Here is a 22,809-nt window from a genome sequence, read left to right as displayed (position 1 = left end):
GCATTTAATCAAATAGGCTACATGACACAAGGACATGTACTTGAGTAGCTTTAAGAAATTGTATTTCTTAAAGGGACTGGATTCAAGTTGGTCATTTTATACTCACTACTGCCACCTCAGGTCATATACGTAACAGCAGCTTCTATATTAAGCTCGTGCTTATTCGGACCAGAAGTTACAACTTTCTGAGTGACAGTGCAGGATTGTAGAGGCAGTTGTGGTGAACAGGTCTGAGCTCATTCTACACATTAGGACATGGAGGAACATGTAGGGGGAGGAAAATACTTTGTTTTAACATTTTTAAACTCTGTATAGTCCCTTTAAAGGCGGATTTTGAAAAAAAAAGTAGTAATCTAACAAAATGGGTTTTGTGCTTCACTGTGCATATAATAAGGTTGTTGTTTTTTTTAAATCAATTTTATGAACTTTTCTAGCATTTCTGTGAAAGTGACCCTACAACTCGTCCCTGTGAAGAATTGGGATGCAACAAATATGTTTGATAAGTTATGGTTGAGTTTGGGCCTAAAACTAACATTTGAATGTAGGGGCTTCCTCTTTCATCGTGTGTTATTTTTTTTTAAATGGGTATAGGGCCTTTTTTCACATCTACTTACTTAATATTATTTTGGAGCATCTTACTTGAGTAAACAAAAATAGTTACTCGTTCCAATGGCCCTCATTTATCAAACTTGCGTACGGTGAAATCAGAGCGTATGTGGGGTGTACGAAAAACTACCGCCTGTTTTGGCATTTATCAATCTGAGCACAAAGTACACCTGGCGTACGGTGCGCTCAGATCCTACACCAGGTCAGGAGGTGGTGCACATGATACACCAGTTTAACTAAACACGAAACCGCGCTGGAAAACAGTTTTTAGCAGCATGAATTGCATTGCCACGTCGCATATCATCCACATTAGTGATTTAAACATGAAACACGGCTACAGCGTAAATGTTTATGGGCAGACTTGATTCAATGTTGCGCTGCATCGACCTGCTCCTCCACGGCACGGGACGAGCCCAGAGGCTCAGCCCGACCAGAGACACTAGAACCTGGACTGCGGGCCAGAGAGACACTCATGGTGTTTTTTACATCTTTTCTTTTTTAAACATAAAAGGCTGCTGCTGCTGCGCAAACTTTGTGTGGATGGCTGCCCCGCCTCAAGCCGCTGCCGTCGGGACACCGGGACTCACCTGGGTCTTCGCGAGACCCTGCTCCGTGTTCTGGCTGCTTTGAGCGTCAAGTCTGTGGAACGTATTCCGTGGCGCGAGCAGCCCAGGTGTCAAATAAATCCTCCGACAGCACCACAGCTTTCTTCGGTCCGGACGGGTTGGTTAGGTTCCGGTTGGCTGTGAGCTCCGCGCACCTGTTCCCTCCCGGAGGAAAGCTCTGCTCAGGCTGAAAGGCTATTTAGGCCTACAGCGTATTTAATAAACTTTTATTTTTTTATTTTTATTAACCTATTTCTTTTTTGAATGTGATCTTGGATTGGCTATAAGGTTATTGTGGGTTTCTAATAGATTCTTTAATTTTTCTCATGCGCAAAAATATCATATTTGTTGTGTTAAAAACAACTCTTTATCATTTCCTGGTTGAAGAAATGTTCTTTTTTGCCGTGTTTCGTGCGTGCCGTAAAACCTGTGGGTGAGGTCTCCTGATTATGAATATTTTTGGGCGTTTCATTCAAATAACGCTAGGATTTCTCCATGGCATTTATCATAATGAGGGCCACTGAGTAAATCTTTAAGCGGAAAAAGCTTTGTGTGTTGCATGAAATAAATGGTTTGTGTTTCATGGATCTTTTGTATATTTGCATTTTTATTTATTTTATTTTCATGTCTATCAGACCTATCGACTTTTACTCTCAACTCTCAAGTTCCTCAGTACTCACATTTTACTTTGAATTATTTGGATCACAACTTTATACTTCTTTAGCAGTCCAGTCATGACCCTCACATTGATGCTCATGTGGAGTCTCCGCAGAGGGGCCTTTGACACAGGCTGTGAGGACGTGCTGCCGCCACCGCCGCCGCCTCGTGTTTCGTGGAGGCGTAGGTTTGGTTTTACTATTGGTGAGGACGCTTTACCGCCCCCAATGTGAATCAGACTGAATGCTTTTTAATGACTTTTAAGGCCTTCATTTTGAATAATGGATATATCCACACACTGACATGCAGGTTCAGTAAAGTATAGACCAATACAGTATTTCAGCTAAAACATGTTTTGCCGTGTTTGTTCAGCAAATTGTGGCAAATGCTAAATGGAGTTTGCATTTTTCTCTCCCCAGTGTTTCCCCCTAGGGTTACCCCCTTCAACCAAAAACATGCACAATAGGTGAAACCTCCATCCAGGTGTTTTAGCCCTTAAAGGAATAGGCCACCGTTTTTACATACTGAGACATGTTCTTACTTAACCTTAGTCGAGTTAATATATCCCCGTCTGGTCTTTGTTCGTGCGCTCTGTCACGCAAACGGAGCACATACGCAGCCTCTCCCACATGTCATATAGCTCCGAAAAAGCTCACGATAGAAGCTCCCAAGCTCTTCCACGTGTTCCCTATTTAAATAAAGTTACGTGAAGTGTTTTCATGCGAAGTATATTTACACAGAAATGTAACATGTCGATTTTATAAGCAGATAAAAAGGGGTACTATATTGTGAGGCGTAATGATACAGGAGCACAGCGTCCGCGCAGTAACTCCTAAAGACTCCCCCGCTCACTTCCGTCAGTAGAAGCTGCGTGACTTGTACAGAGCCTTTTACAACAAGCAGAAAATATATTTTGGGAAAGTGCTGCGCATTCCTACCTCATGGTGGAGCTCCCGAGTCCTGTGTCGTCGTCCGGGGCGAGTTGGAAATCTGTGAAACATTACTACACTATATACTTTCTGCTTGTTATCACAGCCCGGCACGATGCACGTAAAAGGCATCGTTCACAAGTTATCCACGCTTCTTCAACTGTTCTCTGCTGCTCTACAAGTCATGCAGCTTCTATTGACGGAAGTGAGCGGGGAAGTCTTTAGGAGTTACTGCGCGGACGTTTTGCTCCTCGTATCATTACGCCTCACAATATAGTCCCCCTTTTTATCTGCTTATAAAATCCACATGCTACATTTCTGTGTAAATATACTTCGCATGAAAACACTTCACGTAACTTTATTTAAATAGGGAACACGTGGAAGAGCTTGGTAGCTTCTATCGTGAGCTTTTTTGGAGCTATGTGACATGTGGGAGAGGCTGCGTATGTGCTCCGTTTGCCTGGCAGAGCGCACGGACAAAGACCAGACGGGGATATATTAACTCGGCTAAGGTTAGGTAAGAACATGTCTCAGTATATAAAAACGGTGGCCTATTCCTTTAAATCATGCTCAATTTCAGTCTACATCCCGCTCAGTCAAATCTTTTCATTTTTGCGTCTGACTAAATTGGCCACTTCAGCGTTGGCATATCATCTTTCAAAACGTCAGGGGGGAATGTGTGAAAAAGACCATTTCTGAGTGAGATTAGTCCTTTAATTGTGTGTGTTGCTTGGAGCGCCCTCTGCTGGCAGCGAGGGAAATGAACCATAGCTGTAACAAACACAGAAACACTGCTTGTAACCGAAACGGATCCGATCATTTATTGATTTTAAAAATGCAGGGGACACTTTGGAGTTCTATTGCAGATCAGAGTGCTACAGCAGTAGAAGAAACAACCAGAGGATTACTAAACCTGTGGGAATAAAGCAAAAGACTTGTAGATCATCAGAATAAAGTGGATTTTGCATGATGCAAGTCCCATGTACTGTACAATTAAAAGGCTTCGCCCGTCCGCTGTTAATGGAGGCTGGGTTTGTGCGCGCTCTCAGTCGTCCAGGGCGCTCTCAGCAGTCTGTCCACAGAAACACTGGTCAGGTCACCGTAGAAAGTGCCCTCGTTGTCCCCTCCACCAAACACCAGCAGGGTCCTGGCTGCCCCGCCCTGTCCCTGGCTGGTCTCCATGGTGATGATGGAGTGACCGGCCCTGGGAATGGTCAGCTCTGGAAGGGCCACCTCTGTCCAGCTGTTGGTGTCTGCGGAGAAGAGAAGCAGGTATCGAAACAGTTGTTTATTTGCTTTTGAAGTGCATATGACACATTAGACACACGTTTGGCAAAAAACATAACACACACAATTATATTGAAGATTTTGCTAAAACATATATTTTATATCTCTTGGAGTAATAGTGAGCTTTATTATTGTAATTTGGTGTAAACCAATTGTTGGCCTTTTATCTGTTTTATTTCAGCAGAAGATTCAGATAAAATCGTCGTGTATGTGGCCTCACATAAAGTATCAACCGAAATAAAGAACTTTCCTCTATTTATGTCATTAGCTTAAATATTCAAATTTAAATTTCAAATTTTTCTTCCCAACATTTATTTATTAAATTGTTGCTTCACTGAAATAAAATGAATATTATTACTTACTGTACAACAGATGTTCTCTGTCTAATAAGCTAGATTTTCAAAAGCATTAAAACCTGTCATATGCACTTTAATTGTAGCATAGTAAATCATTTGTTTATACATTTTAATTGATCAAGCCCATGATGGCAATTCATCAGTTGAAATGAGAGTCTGGAAGTGTAAATATTTTACGTATGCAAATGGACCAGCTGCTCTTTGCGTTTAGTTGCTGAGATCTGGGAAGGAGGGACTTCACAAAAAACACAGTCTAATAACCTCCCGCGTCATCCAATGAGATGAGCTTTTTCTGTGAGGAGGAGGGGCTTGTTCTTGCTCTCCTCATTCTGCAAACCAAGTCTTCATGGTCAAAGAGGGGAGGAAATACTTTCAAATCTCACTCCATCTCTCCTCACTTTGCAAACTTGCAGACTATCACTTTAACCAAGTGACCATGACCATACTTAGGGCTAAAACAAGGACAGGAAATAGTTAACGATCAAACGTAAACGTAGGTGCCAGCTTCAACTAACAAAACCTAGAGTGTCCTTCTTACCAATATCAAACACGAAGGCATCGGTGAGCGCGTTGTTCCCGCTGTAGCCTCCGTGGATCAGGAACTTTGTGTCAGAGAGCACCGCACTGCCATGCCAACTGCACACACAACAGATATACAGTATACTGTCACAATACTACAGTTTCAAACTCCATTGTATGCTAAAGAAGAGCAATTAAACATCTTTACACCATCCATCAAAACCGATCCTGAAAGGTCTGACGAGTTCTGTTCTGGCTAATTCAAATTCATCTTCATACATGAAAGCTGTTGGATATGTAGTAAGGCTGGGTACCATTACTTTTTCTTTCGATACTGGTACCTTAACGTTTTCGATTCTATACCTGAACAATACTTTTTTCTGATACCTATACAGACATTTCTGTCATCTCGAACCAGAAAACAGAACAATGTTATGCAAACTTGGGTTCATCACCAATGTCAAAGAACGTGTGAAAAATGGGGAATAATTTGGGGAAACGAGGAAAAAAATGGGGCAACATAAAAAAAAATTGAAAAAATTATAATCATGAAAATATTGGTGCTGTGCCTCCACCAACAGCAACTTGGATCTAAAGATAAAATGATTTAATCGATTTTCTGTATCTGCTTTCCACACTTTACCAATACCTGAAGTACCTCCATCTTTTTCCCGATGCTGGCATGTTTAACAGTACCCAGGCCTAGACTTTATTATCTCATAGGTTCTGCAGTTTAGTTTTAGTACCTATTTTTGACAAGCCTACAGCCATGATTTGTTTTGATTTGAAAGGTTTACCTTCGGGGAGAAGGGGCTTGTCCACAGGTTTTCACTGCAGAGAACTCCATCAGACCTGAAACACAGCCTCGTCAGTCCCACATGGAAACGCTGCTGAGGTGAGGAACTTACCCAAGTCTAACATGTACATGTCGTTGTAGCACACAGGAGTGTCCCAGCCCCCAAACACGTAAATCTTCCTCTCCTGCATCAGACACGCCGAGTGACTGCAAACAGACAATTCTCTTCCATCACGCTTTTTGTTTGTTGGAAAATGACTGTAAGCTGTAAATGGCCCTCCCTTTGCTCCCCATGTAAACAAACTCTGCCTGGAAAAAGACTGAACTGAAGAATCTCATGCCTTTTAGGACATGTTTGTAGGGCTCCAAGTAACAGGGCTGCATACACTGTTGTTTTCATTCCAGTTACTAATGAACTGCATTCATCTTACCCCGAGCGCGGCGGGGGCTTTTCCCCGGTCACTATGGGCTGGTACCAGATGGACAGCTGCGGGTCAAAGATGTACAGAGCGTCACTGCAGCCGTCGGGCTCCGGGTGGGGCCGAGGGAACACCCCGCCCAGGACGAACAGCTCCCCCCTGAACAGGCTGCAGCTGTGGTAGGCCAGAGGAGGCACCTTACCCTGCGCCTAACACACACACACACACACACACACACACACACACACACACACACACACACACACACACACACACACACACACACACACACACACACACACACACACACACACACACACACATTAACAATTGAGAGAACCGCGGAGTTAGCAGCTTTTAGACGTAAAAGGCATGGGTCAAATGCCAAGGACTATTCCATTGTACCGTAAAGGGACTATTCAGAGTTTAAAAATGTTAAAATGATGTATTTTCCTCCCCCTACATGTTCCTCCATGTCCTAATGTGTAGAATGAGCTCAGACCTGTTCACCACAACTGCCTCTAAAATCCTGTACGGTCACTCAAAGTTGTTAATTCGGGTCCGAATAAGCACGAGCTTAATATAGAAGCTGCTGTTACGTATGACCTGAGGTGGCAGTAGTGAGTATAAAATGGCCAACTTTCATCTAGCCCCTTTAAAGGGATATTTCAGGATGTTTGACATAGGGCCTCATTTCCCAGTTATCCAGAGTGTTGCTGATTTATGGAGATATTTTTTTTGTAATTCATGCAGTTCTTATGTTTGAAGAGTTTCGTGGCGCTAGGCTAGTGCTAGGCTAGTGCATTTCTATGGTATCAGCTAGCCTGCATTAAAAACAGTGTGACCCGCTCCACAGAGCACCTGAGGCAAATCACTTATAACACCAGACTAACCATATAAATGTCTGTGTCCATAGAGTCATGTTTGGAATATAACTGACCTGCATCACATCAATAATCACATTTTGAGGGACTATTTTCTAGCAGATCACTCCGCCGCCACGTAGCTTATGCAACCACGAAGCTAATGCTGCTCAAATATAAGATATTTTAAATGCAAAATGGTAAAAAATATTCTATGGACACAGACATGTATATGGTTAGTCTGGTGTTATCAGTGATTTGCCTCAGGTGCTCTGTGGAGCGGGTCACACTGTTTTTAATGAGGGTACTAGTTACCATAGACATGCACCCTTCAATTATAAGGACTGCATGAATGAAAAAAATATACATCTCTGGATAACTAGGAAATGAGGCCCTATGTCAAAAATCCTGAAATCGCTTTAACCTTCAGACGCCATGGCAACTGGATATTGTTGTCTGCGATTTGCGACTCACTCTACTCATAAGATTTCACTTGTGTTTCTCCGTTGTTGGATTGATTCTTGTGTTCGGGGAAGTTCTGGGTGAAATTGACTGAAAAAAATGATCCGTCTCTTTTCACAATTGAGATCTGTGTGCCTTCAAGAACCGTTCGCCTGAAAGAACCGTTCGCCTAAAAGAACCGTTCACCTAAAAGAACCGTTCACCTAAAAGAACCGTTCACCTAAAAGAACCGTTCACCTAAAAGAACCGTTCACCTAAAAGAACCGTTCACCTAAAAGAACCGTTCACCTAAAAGAACCGTTCGGCTAAAAGAACCGTTCGCCTGAAAGAACCGTGCGCCTGAAAGAACCGTTCGCTTGAATGAACCGTTCGCCTGAAAGAACCGTGCGCCTGAAAGAACCGTTCGCCTGAAAGAACCGTTCGCCTGAAAGAACCGTTCGCCTAAATGAACCGTTCACCTAAAAGAACCGTTCGCCTGAAAGAACCGTGCGCCTGAAAGAACCGTTCGCCTGAAAGAACCGTTCGCCTGAAAGAACCGTTCGCCTAAATGAACCGTTCACCTAAAAGAACCGTTCGCCTGAAAGAACCGTTCGCCTAAAAGAACCGTTCGGCTAAAAGAACCGTTCGCCTGAAAGAACCGTTCGCCTGAAAGAACCGTTCGCCTAAAAGAACCGTTCGGCTAAAAGAACCGTTCGCCTGAATGAACCGTTCGCCTAAATGAACCGTTCACCTAAAAGAACCGTTCGCCTGAAAGAACCGTTCGCCTGAAAGAACCGTTCGTTGTATGTACGTGTTGTATTCTATCCTTTGACCCCCTTCACTTGGTGGATGGCCATACCTGCACTGTGCTCCACCTCCAGCTGTGCGTGTCCAGGATGTGCATGTCGTTGAACCACTTGTTGTTCTTGGAGCCTCCGAACACAAAGATGCGACTGGAGTCTGGGTCAAACACAGCTGTGTGACCGATCCGCGCCTCGGGGGTGGGGCCCTCTGCCAGGGTCTCTGCAGCCACCCAGCCTAGGTCCTCTGGGGGTCAAAGGGACAGAGGCGTCTTTCTTTCTTCTACTACCTCCACTAGTTTACTAGTTTCCACCACTGTGGTGTAAAATGTAACTCGCATTTATAATCATTTAAGGTGCAAAACATTTTGAATCTGGTTTAATGATGTTTATTTTCATATTTGGCCTAACATCACTAAAACAAGCTGTTTTCTATCAAAAATACATTCACTTCAATGTCAGAAATGTCAAAAATATTGCCTGAAAATCATCTTGCGACCCCCCCACTTCAGTGTCTGATGCCAACAACTATTATAAGACATAAAACTATTTAAAAGTTGAGGCTGACTTTTACTACAAAGCTGGATAACTTTGTATCAGGGTAGATCTCCATGGAAACATACCCTGAGCCCTAACCTGCTCTAGACCAGGTTTAGTTCCAGCTTAGATAAGAAGAGGCTCTTTGACCAATCAGAGGAGAGAATCCTCCGCTTTGTCATCCACACTCTGCGGTGGACGGGAGCAAAGAAAGAAGAGGAGGAATGGGTTTGAGTTAGATGACGACATGAAAAAGACCTTTTCACGTACTCGTAATACTCGTAATACTCGTAATACTCGTAATACTCGTAATACTTCAAAACCAGAAGACCAGAGACAAACGCATGGATACGTTTCTCAAACAGGTTAGACGACTAACGGCTGCTCACTGTTAGACAGAACCAGGAAATACGACCATATTAGTCCAGTGCTCCGGTCTCTGCACTGGCTTCCTGTCTCTCAGAGAATAGCTCTGCTTTTCATGGTTTAGCACCAAAGTCCATCTCAGACATGGTAGAACCGGGACGGGTCTCCTGGTGGTTCCCAGAGTCAAGACTAAACGCCCTGAGGGTAAAGTTAAAATCTGAAACCGCCTTCATGAAGATGTGAGACAGGCCTCAGACAGGCTGAAACCAGTTCTGTTTACCCGTGCATATGACACAGGATTTTATCTGCACTCTTGCCTTTTACTGTAAATAATACATTTTGATGGACTTTATCTGCTTCTTGTAATTGTATAGAACTTTGATGCCTGGTGTATGAATATAATAAAGATTATTATTATTACTAATGTGCTGCTCGGCTCGCACTCTACCGGAAGTGCCGAGACCACGGAAGTGCCGAGACAAAGCAAAAGAAGGGAAAAGTGGGCGTGGCCGAATAAGGTGAATAGTCGTGTGTTGTGCAAAATGAATACATTAAAAAAGTTTCCCTTCAGCTCCACGATGACTTGCTGCTGATTGTCAAACAGGTCAGCGCTTGGTTAAATATTATTACTAAATACAGAAACCTCGCCTGGTCCGGCGCGCAGGGCATGTTGCCATAGCAACCTATCCTGAGAGAAAGCGATCCAGCTCCGTAATCCCGCCCACACAAAGACATGACACTGGACAGGCCTGTGGAGAATACTGACCAGTGCAGAGCTTCCACATGGGGTCTTTACAGAAGTGCATGCGGGCGCCCTGCCCCCCGATCAGGAGGGCTGTCTGTGCATCGATGGGACACAGAGTCTGCCCCCATCGGCCCGACGGACTCAGCAGGGCCGCTGCAAAACAACAACACTGCAGCTCATCCACATGTCGGCTCCATTTCTCTCATTTTCACCTTTGGATTGTGCGTTACGAAATTGGAACTAAAACATTGTCTATTCTACACATTAAGTTGTTTTACATATTGTCTCATACTTCTCCCAGAAGGCTTTGCTTACATCTAATTCTTACTTTTACCTTGTTTTTGTTTGCTTTTACCTAAAAACAAGGTAAAAATGTAATGTTTACAGATGCTTGAAGTTAAAACTAGCTTATTCAAAGACTAAATAAGACAAAACGACTTTATCCCACACAATGTGCAATTTTGATCACTGGTGTATGAAATACCTGATTTCCAAATGAAAACAATATCCAGTGTGCCTTTTCTTATTTACCAGAAATACACATTTCTTACTTTTTATTTGTAACTTTCAAAAACACAGAATTGCTCTCTGCTGCCCTCTCCTGTTCACTTCTGAGTAGAACAAGAAAAAGGGAGGTTCTTTGGCCAAACTTTGCCAGATCAATTGCAGCACATTTAGGGGTGGCACAATTTTGAACTGTCGCGGTAATTATTGACTCATCGCTCGAGAAGTAAAACGATGGACAACAACATTCTTAGACTGGATAAGTGCACGACATGCTGCATGTGCTTGAATACAGAAGAACGAACAGAGAATCTGCCACAAAAAGGTCATCAACGACAGAGAGAGGGACGAATCTGTACCAAACACAGAGACCAATGATCCAAGAGGTTAAAGTCATCACACACACAATACACTGTTTAACTGTTCCAATCTTCTTGCACGTGTTGAATCAGTGCAGGCGCTTAGGCTAAGGCTTAGAGCAATGAAAATAGTGAAGAAGTGAGCCACTCCATTTTTGGTACAGATGTTAAAATGTCAATATGAAAACTTTTACTTATACCATTATATTGAACCACCCATTTTCTGCTTTATGTTAACTGTTGCCCCGAGGAGGGGCAGGCTCACCGCTCTGTGTGGGGGTCCTGGTCCTGCTCTTGGTCTTGGCTGGATTTGCAGTTTTACCAGCAGCAGCCTGTGTTTCGGTTTCTGCTGATAATAACAAGGGGAAGAAAACATTTAGAGATTCAGCTCTGACAATCTATCAGACTATCCTGACACACCCTGGAATCCCCAAAAATGAGACTGGCTCCGTGTTTATACAGAACATTTTAAAATTCTAAGTGTCTTTGAGCCTGAGACTTACCTCCACGAACAGTCAACAAAATCCTGTTTAAAATATACAGTAGGCCTATGGCGGAAAAGGAAGAGGACTCTATTACAGTCAAATAAATGGGTTCCCAAAGCTCCATGTGATAACAGACGGACTGCAGGTGAACACGGAAACATTTTAATGTACAGGTATCCAAGTCAAACGTTCCCTGTCCATTACAAACATAAATAAAAAAATACAAATTCATTTAATGTTTTTGTGTAAAAATGAATGAATTTATGAACAAATGATGGACAAAATTATCGGCATTTTCTGTAACAAAATCTAAATAATGGATAGTGCCAGATTTAAGTTTATGCTTTTACTTTGATGACTTACTGGTTAAAAAATATTGTTTAGAGCAGCTTTTGGATCTTGTTCAGTTCATGAACAAGCTGGATATTCGTATCTGTTTGAGGTTCAGACATTCAGGACATGTGTATTGCAGAAGGTGCTACTTATGTTAGGGGGTGACACTTGTCACAACAATCCCCATACAAAACTTACTATACAATGATTCTATTTAATAATGTGTGTTATTGTGTGCTCACCGCTGCCCCCCTCTGGTGCGCTGCTGAACAGTTTGAGCCCACTCTTGGCCCGGGGCCTCCGCACCGGGGTGATGTTGGGGCAGGAGTTCTCGTCTCCAGGTCTGGGACTCCCCTCCTCCTCTTGATCCCGCTTCCTCTTCACACTCACGTCACGGGCTGCAGGGGGCGCCACTGGCTCCTAATTGAAACCAATGTTAAAGAGGGGGTATTATGCTTTTTTCAGCCACATAGCACCAGTCTATATCACACTACAATGATGACGAAACCTTCTGTTGGTCTGTCAATGCAGTAAATTAGAATAACTGCCTTGTATAAAATTGCTCTTTCAAAATGGCCGTAGCAAATGACTTGAAATAGGCCTCTGTCTCTTTAAGAACCTCTGACCCTTTCCGACACGCCCCCTCCACACGCTGTCTGTGGCATCACAACAACACTCCGCTTGTCTCAACAGTATTGAAACTACGATCGGTGCATTTTAATTTTTATTGTTGGAAAGGAGCTACTGTTTATCACTTTGTGAACAATGGCCACACAGGATATTATTTGGAGACGAACCTTCCACACCGGACGCTTGGAAGGGGCTCTTGCCTGAAAAATAACTGCTGTTTGGAGGCTTCTCTTTGCATCTGCCATGCCCTATGGATCTCTAACTATACCCCCATGGACGACACCAGGATCTGCAGGAGCCCATACGATTCAAAGAAGGACATTATCTGTGCAGGTGGACAGTGGTTTTTCGAGGTTACCCGTTAGCTTGTTATAATCGACTACAGCTCATTGTTGATGAAAAGTCTGCAATAAACCACAAATGTGTAAAGCCAGGCTCATTGTGTGATCATCGTAAAGGCTGCTTCAAGTAGTTGCTGCTTTATTGACGTTATTTGTGCATAATATGCTGCCTGTTTTCAATGAATGTTGTGAAGGTGAAGGTTGTTAGCTTGTCGCGGCTAATAGTGCCTTAGCTCCGGGAGAAAACCACTCGGCTACGACTCACTGTAGATGAAATGTGAGCAATAAACTTCCAAATCAACAAGCCTGGCTCCGTGTGTGATCATTGTTAAACGGTTCTTTATGTGTGTGGTGGTTTTATTGACTTTATTTGTGCATATTTCTCGTTTTCACGTGATGACCCGAGGTTTAGCTTAGCATTAGCTTTCTCCGGAGGCTCTGTGCATCATCAAGGCCCAGCGCAGAACCAGACACTGAAATAAGCGTTCTTGTCACGGGTTTTAATCCTGGGTGTTTCGGTAACAGAAACACTGATGTGTGTCTTTGTAAAAGTCTGCTGTGGCTCCGGTTCACAACACATGAAGCTAATCCTCCATGATGACTCTGTTTACATCTTAGGGCTAGACACTGCGGGGAGGGGGTTCTGCTGAGGGGCAGTGGTTGGTTACTCGGCTGGTGACGAAAGGATCGGGGCGTCTCCGGGAGGTCGAGGCGTTCCCAGAAGGAATCAGGCGTTTTATCCCTAAAATGGCCGCCATCAGAGTTTTTACAGATTACTCAAAAATACGTGAATGTGCCAAGGCAACACTTCAGGCATGTGTTTAATGAGGGAATGACTTAATAACATGATGTAAAGCTTGAAAAAGTCGATTTTGCATAATACCCCCCCCTTTAATGCTCCACGTCCATTTGCCATATAAGTGATATACGTGACTGCATAACTGTGGCTTATTCACCGGTGTTTGTGCACCTCAGTGTTGCCATTCTGTTTAACAGCATCCAAACTAGATTTTCTATGGAACAGACGGCTGTGGCGGTTTGCATCTCGTTCAGCTGGAGCGCCCCTGGCAGGTAGCAGTGGGAACTGCCAGTATTACCCATTTCATTCATGGGCAACAGGCACGCCCACAAAACTTGGTAAACACTTTAGTAAAGATGGAGCCTCACGTTGAAGACTTTTGCAGGATGTTCCTCACTGGTCAGAGAAAAGCCAGTGGCCGTGTTTGGTAAAGCTGGTCATGATGGGAGTCACGGCTCTTTTCTGGGAGCTGGTGATTTGACCATTATCTCGTAGTAAATGAGCACTGGAGCTTATTATTACAGTAACTGAGTTTACATGTTCACCCCGTGTCTGCGTAAGTTTCCCCTACCACTAAAAACATGTACAATAGGCTGAATGAGAGCGTGTTTGAGAGAGCGAGTGGGGGGCGATGGATGGAAATTAGCCCAAGGCTACAGTCCAGCGAGGAGTGTAAACTTACATGCAAAAGCCCCATGTATGTTCATTAACACGCAATGTCCAGACCAAACAAACAAGTCAAATAATCTGGATAAATCCTCCTCCTCCCTGCATTACTGCTCATCCTGGCTCTGAGGTCAACCGAAATATAAATAACATTTACTGTATCAGGCAGACTAGAAGAACAGAAGTGAGGACAAAATTTGAAGAATAATTATTATTAATTATATATTCAAAAAAATATATGAAAACAATTCTGTATAATATTTATCATAAACTATGCTAAGCTTGTACGTGGCATAACACACATCTCTGTCCTTATTTGTAGCATCGTGAGCTGGGTCTGGGGCTACTTGGAGAAGAGTGGTCAGTCCAGTAACTGACCAGTCAGAGGGCAGAACAGTCATGTGGACCAGGGGATCACTCGTCATGACTCATGTTAAATCTGTTCTGATTTGCAGATGTTACCTGGGGTGTGCACTCTTTCACAGTCAGGATCTGCTCTGCTTCTGACCACAGGGGTTTTCCCTGAGAAGGAAACAAAGATGACCAGCGTTTAAACAGGAGCAGAGGAGGAAGAGGATGAAGAGGACAGGGTCAGAGGATGAAGAGGACAAGGTCAGAAGATGAAGAGGACAGGGTCAGAGGATGAAGAGGACAGGACAGAGGATGAAGAGGACAGGGTCAGAGGATGAAGAGGACAGGTCAGAGGATGAAGAGGACAGGGTTAGAGGATGAAGAGGACAGGGTCAGAGGATGAAGAGGAGAAGGTCAGAGGATGAAGAGGACAGGGTCAGAGGATGAAGAGGACAGGGTCAGAGGATGAAGAGGAGAAGGTCAGAGGATGAAGAGGACAGGGTCAGAGGATGAAGAGGAGAAGGTCAGAGGATGAAGAGGACAGGTCAGAGGATGAAGAGGACAGGGTCAGAGGATGAAGAGGACAGGGTCAGAGGATGAAGAGGACAGGGTCAGAGGATGAAGAGGACAGGGTCAGAGGATGAAGAGGACAGGGTCAGAGGATGAAGAGGAGAAGGTCAGAGGATGAAGAGGACAGGGTCAGAGGATGAAGAGGACAGGGTCAGAGGATGAAGAGGAGAAGGTCAGAGGATGAAGAGGACAGGGTCAGAGGATGAAGAGGAGAAGGTCAGAGGATGAAGAGGACAGGACAGGTCAGAGGATGAAGAGGACAGGTCAGAGGATGAAGAGGACAGGTCAGAGGATGAAGAGGACAGGGTCAGAGGATGAAGAGGACAGGGTCAGAGGATGAAGAGGACAGGACAGAGGATGAAGAGGACAGGGTCAGAGGATGAAGAGGACAGGGTCAGAAGATGAAGAGGACAGGGTCAGAGGATGAAGAGGACAGGGTCAGAGGATGAAGAGGACAGGGTCAGAGGATGAAGAGGACAGGTCAGAGGATGAAGAGGACAGGGTCAGAGGATGAAGAGGACAGGGTCAGAGGATGAAGAGGACAGGGTCAGAGGATGAAGAGGAGAAGGTCAGAGGATGAAGAGGACAGGGTCAGAGGATGAAGAGGACAGGTCAGAAGATGAAGAGGACAGGGTCAGAGGATGAAGAGGACAGGTCAGAAGATGAAGAGGACAGGGTCAGAGGATGAAGAGGACAGGGTCAGAGGATGAAGAGGACAGGTCAGAGGATGAAGAGGACAGGGTCAGAAGATGAAGAGGACAGGGTCAGAGGATGAAGAGGACAGGGTCAGAAGATGAAGAGGACAGGGTCAGAGGATGAAGAGGAGAAGGTCAGAGGATGAAGAGGACAGGGTCAGAGGATGAAGAGGAGAAGGTCAGAGGATGAAGAGGACAGGTCAGAGGATGAAGAGGACAGGGTCAGAGGATGAAGAGGACAGGGTCAGAGGATGAAGAGGACAGGTCAGAGGATGAAGAGGACAGGGTCAGAGGATGAAGAGGACAGGGTCAGAGGATGAAGAGGACAGGTCAGAGGATGAAGAGGAGAGGGTCAGAGGATGAAGAGGACAGGACAGAGGATGAAGAGGACAGGGTCAGAGGATGAAGAGGACAGGGTCAGAGGATGAAGAGGAGAAGGTCAGAGGATGAAGAGGACAGGGTCAGAGGATGAAGAGGAGAAGGTCAGAAGATGAAGAGGACAGGGTCAGAGGATGAAGAGGACAGGGTCAGAGGATGAAGAGGACAGGACAGAGGATGAAGAGGACAGGGTCAGAGGATGAAGAGGACAGGGTCAGAGGATGAAGAGGAGAAGGTCAGAGGATGAAGAGGACAGGGTCAGAGGATGAAGAGGAGAAGGTCAGAGGATGAAGAGGACAGGGTCAGAGGATGAAGAGGAGAAGGTCAGAAGATGAAGAGGACAGGGTCAGAGGATGAAGAGGACAGGGTCAGAGGATGAAGAGGACAGGTCAGAAGATGAAGAGGACAGGGTCAGAGGATGAAGAGGACAGGGTCAGAGGATGAAGAGGACAGGGTCAGAGGATGAAGAGGACAGGTCAGAGGATGAAGAGGAGAGGGTCAGAGGATGAAGAGGACAGGACAGAGGATGAAGAGGACAGGTCAGAGGATGAAGAGGACAGGGTCAGAGGATGAAGAGGAGAAGGTCAGAGGATGAAGAGGACAGGGTCAGAGGATGAAGAGGACAGGGTCAGAGGATGAAGAGGACAGGGTCAGAGGATGAAGAGGACAGGTCAGAGGATGAAGAGGACAGGGTCAGAGGATGAAGAGGACAAGGTCAGAAGATGAAGAGGACAGGGTCAGAGGATGAAGAGGACAGGACAGAGGATGAAGAGGACAGGGTCAGAGGATGAAGAGGACAGGGTCAGAGGATGAAGAGGACAGGGTCAGAGGATGAAGAGGACAGGTCAGAGGATGAAGAGGACAGGTCAGAAGATGAAGAGGACAGGGTCAGAGGATGAAGAGGACAGGGTCAGAAGATGAAGAGGACAGGGTCAGAGGATGAAGAGGACAGGGTCAGAGGATGAAGAGGAGAAGGTCAGAGGATGAAGAGGACAGGGTCAGAGGATGAAGAGGACAGGTCAGAGGATGAAGAGGACAGGGTCAGAGGATGAAGAGGACAGGGTCAGAGGATGAAGAGGACAGGGTCAGAGGATGAAGAGGACAGGGTCAGAGGATGAAGAGGAGAAGGTCAGAGGATGAAGAGGACAGGGTCAGAAGATGAAGAGGACAGGTCAGAGGATGAAGAGGACAGGGTCAGAGGATGAAGAGGACAGGGTCAGAGGATGAAGAGGACAGGTCAGAGGATGAAGAGGACAGGGTCAGAAGATGAAGAGGACAGGGTCAGAGGATGAAGAGGACAGGGTCAGAGGATGAAGAGGACAGGGTCAGAAGATGAAGAGGACAGGGTCAGAGGATGAAGAGGACAGGGTCAGAGGATGAAGAGGACAGGGTCAGAGGATGAAGAGGACAGGACAGGTCAGAGGATGAAGAGGACAGGGTCAGAGGATGAAGAGGACAGGTCAGAGGATGAAGAGGACAGGGTCAGAAGATGAAGAGGACAGGGTCAGAAGATGAAGAGGAGAAGGTCAGAGGATGAAGAGGACAGGGTCAGAGGATGAAGAGGACAGGGTCAGAAGATGAAGAGGACAGGGTCAGAGGATGAAGAGGACAGGGTCAGAGGATGAAGAGGACAGGGTCAGAGGATGAAGAGGACAGGGTCAGAGGATGAAGAGGACAGGGTCAGAGGATGAAGAGGACAGGGTCAGAGGATGAAGAGGACAGGGTCAGAGGATGAAGAGGACAGGTCAGAGGATGAAGAGGACAGGGTCAGAGGATGAAGAGGACAGGTCAGAGGATGAAGAGGAGAGGGTCAGAGGATGAAGAGGACAGGACAGAGGATGAAGAGGACAGGTCAGAGGATGAAGAGGACAGGGTCAGAAGATGAAGAGGACAGGGTCAGAAGATGAAGAGGACAGGGTCAGAGGATGAAGAGGACAGGGTCAGAAGATGAAGAGGACAGGGTCAGAGGATGAAGAGGACAGGTCAGAGGATGAAGAGGACAGGGTCAGAAGATGAAGAGGACAGGGTCAGAAGATGAAGAGGAGAAGGTCAGAGGATGAAGAGGACAGGGTCAGAGGATGAAGAGGACAGGGTCAGAGGATGAAGAGGACAGGGTCAGAGGATGAAGAGGACAGGGTCAGAGGATGAAGAGGACAGGGTCAGAGGATGAAGAGGAGAAGGTCAGAGGATGAAAAGGACAGAGTCAGAGGATGAAGAGGACAGGTCAGAAGATGAAGAGGACAGGGTCAGAGGATGAAGAGGACAGGTCAGAAGATGAAGAGGACAGGGTCAGAGGATGAAGAGGAGAGGTCAGAGGATGAAGAGGACAGGTCAGAGGATGAAGAGGACAGGGTCAGAGGATGAAGAGGACAGGGTCAGAGGATGAAGAGGACAGGTCAGAGGATGAAGAGGACAGGGTCAGAGGATGAAGAGGACAGGGTCAGAAGATGAAGAGGACAGGGTCAGAGGATGAAGAGGACAGGGTCAGAGGATGAAGAAGACAGAGTCAGAGGATGAAGAGGACAGGTCAGAGGAAGCAGAGGATGAAGAGGACAGGGTCAGAGGATGAAGAGGAGAAGGTCAGAAGATGAAGAGGACAGGGTCAGAGGATGAAGAGGAGAAGGTCAGAAGATGAAGAGGACAGGGTCAGAGGATGAAGAGGACAGGTCAGAGGATGAAGAGGACAGGTCAGAGGGAGCAGAGGATACAGAGGAAGCTCTGACCAGAGTGTGTCCCTCCACAGACAGTCTGAGTGTGACCCCGTCAGTCCAGGCGTCCTCCTCCCACTGCTCCCAGGACAGGCACCTGTGAGGAAACAGGGGGGGTCAAACACTGCACAGCTGGATGGCCCGCCAAATTTTCATAAAAAAAAAAAAAAGTTTTAATCAGGTGTTTTGACGGTATCAATTCAAAAAGGAAACAAAAATAACAGAAACTCCCCCCTGCGTTGGATGAAACACGGCGTAGGGGCCAAATGGCAGCATGGGGGGCGTGTCCTCCCTTTGGTCAGCGTGTGGCCTTGCTACGTCCAGCGTTCATTTTACTTGTCTTTTTACATAAAAAATAGTTTGAAAGTTTTTGGTCTAGATATAGTCAAATAATTCATATAAACAAATCAAACTGATCTACGATTTGTTTTGTTAACGTGAAATGTCTGGTGTGATTCAGACGTTTGGTGGAGCAGCAGAGGATATAAGGTTCAGTCCCCCTTTCCACTTTTACTTTGTATTTGTATGTCTCTGACTGTTTATTATGTATTTATTTACTTTTAATTATTAAAATAATAATTGCTAAATAATTGCTCACCCCCCAGCACTTCAGAGTCCCCCCTCCCGCGTGGAAGTAACATAGCTTTTTTATTTCATGATGTCCCTTCCTTTACCTCTGAAGTGTGCCTTCCACACCTAGGCTTTGGGAAACGTGCTTCTCTGTGGTCCTCATGGCGGGGAGCTGACAGTGCTGTAATGCCGCCCCCTTGTGGCCAGGGGCGACTCTCAGGATTCTAATGGGGCTTCAGACCTCCCTAAACGGCTGCGGTCAGACCTGGTCATTGTAATGCTCCAGAGACATGGCTGCTCCATCTCCTCCTGTGAAGCTGTTCCTTAAAAGTGCAAGAGGCGGGATGCCCCGCCCTCGCGGGTCCATCACAGATTTAGGCTTTCTAATATACCAAAAATATGAGACATAGCTCAGCGTTGTCACATGGGTCAGAGAGATTTTGAGAAAAAAAACAGGCTTTAAGCAGTTTAAACGAGGCCCAAAGCTAGACAGAAACATACACACAAGCACGTTCACCTATTGTATATGTTTTATGTTGCAGACTTTTGCTTATCATTTTAGAATCATAGGAGCTCGAGACTTACCCTTATATGTTTTAGAATCTGATGATTTTTGAAAGTACAGACTAGACATGAATGTCCTGAATAAAGCAGCCCTCTGGCCCTCATACAGCGCCCCCTGCTGTCACAGTTTAGAAGCTTCATACACAGGATTATAGGCCAGACATTTTATACAAACATCAGCCTCATTGGTGCAGATCGTCCCCGGCCTGAGAAAAACACTCTGGTGTATGTTTGTACATTTGTATGATTGAAACCTTTACTATAATAACAAACGTTTAACTTTAGCCTATTTTTAGTAAATCAAATCAAATTACTTTCTTTTTAAAATGGGCCTATATATCAGCCAACCACCTTCATGTTGGTATCGGACCCAAAAATCCACCTCAGCCGGCCCCATTAATGACTAAGTCCATGCCCCCACTCGATGGAAGCGGTCAGGACATGAGTGCACGAGCACCGTGCACGAGCACCGTGCACGAGCACCGTGCAAGAGCACCGCGCACGAGCAGAGTGCACGAGCACTGCGCACGAGCACCGCGCACGAGCACGAGCACTGCGCACGAGCACCGCGCACGAGCAGAGCGACTCACTTGTTGTAGGGGGTGAGTTTGCCGATGGTGATGGGGGTCCGCGCCGAGTCCTCCAGCTCCGCGTTGACGCAGACCCGACCCCCCCACTGCCCGCTGCTGAAGAGCACCACCTGCTGGACCGACGATGGGACTGCCACACTCACCCGGGCGGAGCCGCCATCGCTGCAGAAGAAGACGGCAGGTGAGGAGAAGAAGAACATCATCACAGAACATTCTGGACACTGTCGGGCCCTGGGCACCGCGGGGGCCCCACAGACCCCACAGACCCCACAGGCCCCACAGGCCCCACAGACCCCACAGACCCCACAGGCCCCACAGGCCCCACAGGCCCCACAGACCCCACAGACCCCACAGGCCCCACAGACCCCACAGGCCCCACAGGCCCCACAGGCCCCACAGGCCCCACAGACCCCACAGACCCCACAGGCCCCACAGGCCCCACAGACCCCACAGGCCCCACAGACCCCACAGACGCCACAGACCCCACAGACCCCACAGGCCCCACAGACCCCACAGGCCCCACAGGCCCCACAGGCCCCACAGGCCCCACAGGCCCCACAGACCCCACAGACCCCACAGGCCCCACAGGCCCCACAGACCCCACAGGCCCCACAGACCCCACAGACGCCACAGACCCCACAGACCCCACAGGCCCCACAGGCCCCACAGGCCCCACAGACCCCACAGGCCCCACAGGCCCCACAGACCCCACAGACCCCACAGGCCCCACAGACCCCACAGGCCCCACAGGCCCCACAGGCCCCACAGACCCCACAGACCCCACAGACCCCACAGACCCCACAGACGCCACAGGCCCCACAGGCCCCACAGACCCCACAGGCCCCACAGACCCCACAGACCCCACAGACCCCACAGACCCCACAGGCCCCACAGACCCCACAGGCCCCACAGACCCCACAGACCCCACAGGCCCCACAGACCCCACACAACCCACACGCCCCACAGGCCCCACAGACGCCACAGACCCCACAGACCCCACAGACGCCACAGACCCCACAGACCCCACAGACCCCACAGGCCCCACAGACGCCACAGGCGCCACAGACGCCACAGGCACCACAGGCCCCACAGGCCCCACAGGCCCCACAGACCCCACAGGCCCCACAGGCCCCACAGGCCCCACAGGCCCCACAGACCCCACAGGCCCCACAGGCCCCACAGGCCCCACAGAGCTCCACAGACCCCACAGACCCCACAGACCCCACAGACCCCACAGAGCCCATCTCAAACCCAAAACAGAAAGCCACAAAGTGGACGGTGGATATTTGTGATGATGAAGAGAAGTATAAGCTGTAAACTTCCAAAAAAAACATTTTCCAGAGCAAAAGGGCGGCCATAAAGACCTCACCAGAATAAACAGGCAAACATAAAGACCTCACCAGAATAAACAAACATAAAGACCTCACTAGAATAAACAGACAAACATAAAGACCTCACCAGAATAAACAGACAAACATAAAGACCTCACCAGAATAAACAGGCCAAACATAAAGACCTCACCAGAATAAACAGACATAAAGACCTCACCAGAATAAACAAACATAAAGACCTCACCAGAATAAACAAACATAAAGACCTCACCAGAATAAACAGGCAAACATAAAGACCTCACCAGAATAAACAAACATAAAGACCTCACCAGAATAAACAAACATAAAGACCTCACCAGAATAAACAAACATAAAGACCTCACCAGAATAAACAAACATAAAGACCTCACCAGAATAAACAAACATAAAGACCTCACCAGAATAAACAGGCAAACATAAAGACCTCACCAGAATAAACAAACATAAAGACCTCACCAGAATAAACAAACAAACATAAAGAGCTCACCAGAATAAACAAACATAAAGACCTCACCAGAATAAACAAACATAAAGACCTCACCAGAATAAACAAACATAAAGACCTCACCAGACGAGTCTCTGCGGAGGTCCGTGCGCTCCAAACACCGCGTACACCCCGAACTCCTCCATGGTCCCGGGCCGGTCGGTGGATCGAGTGTATCTTCGGTGAAGTTCTCCCGCCAGGAGACATGAACACACGCGCCAGTTCCGCTTCTCTGCTGAGCGGGAGTGGCGCCTGTTTTGTAGCGCGGCGTACGGCGGGGCCATGGGCGGGGCCAGACACCGCTCATATTGGAGACTCCGCCCGGCTGAACGTGAGAGGGCGTGTATTTGAAACACATTGCGCTTGTTCTGTTAGCCAATCAGAAAGCTGCATCATGACGAAGTGAGACGCTGTGTTCAAGAACCGTCGGCTCAAACAGTGTTGTTAAGATTAGAACCATTATTTATGTATGTATTTATTTATTTA

At 46.7% G+C, this 22,809-nt stretch overlaps 1 protein-coding gene across 1 annotated transcript; it reads right to left on the bottom strand.

Annotated features, from left to right (window-relative positions):
* Window positions 1-3,814: 3,814 nt before the first annotated feature.
* Window positions 3,815-22,607, bottom strand: krcp (kelch repeat-containing protein; the record flags this gene model as incomplete). Its single annotated transcript, XM_079580131.1, has 13 exons — window positions 3,815-4,050; window positions 4,979-5,076; window positions 5,757-5,811; window positions 5,868-5,962; window positions 6,187-6,383; window positions 8,338-8,525; window positions 9,948-10,079; window positions 11,055-11,135; window positions 11,850-12,027; window positions 14,506-14,565; window positions 18,761-18,842; window positions 20,470-20,631; window positions 22,408-22,607. 13 exons carry the CDS (start codon window positions 22,605-22,607, stop codon window positions 3,815-3,817), a joined length of 1,764 nt encoding a protein of 587 aa, XP_079436257.1.
* Between the last annotated feature and the right edge of the window lie 202 nt (window positions 22,608-22,809).

Source organism: Gobius niger (genome assembly GCF_951799975.1).
Source record: "Gobius niger genome assembly, chromosome: 21".
NCBI lineage: Eukaryota > Metazoa > Chordata > Actinopteri > Gobiiformes > Gobiidae > Gobius > Gobius niger.
Note: the sequence above shows the minus strand (reverse complement) of the source record. Positions and strands in the feature narration are given on the sequence as shown.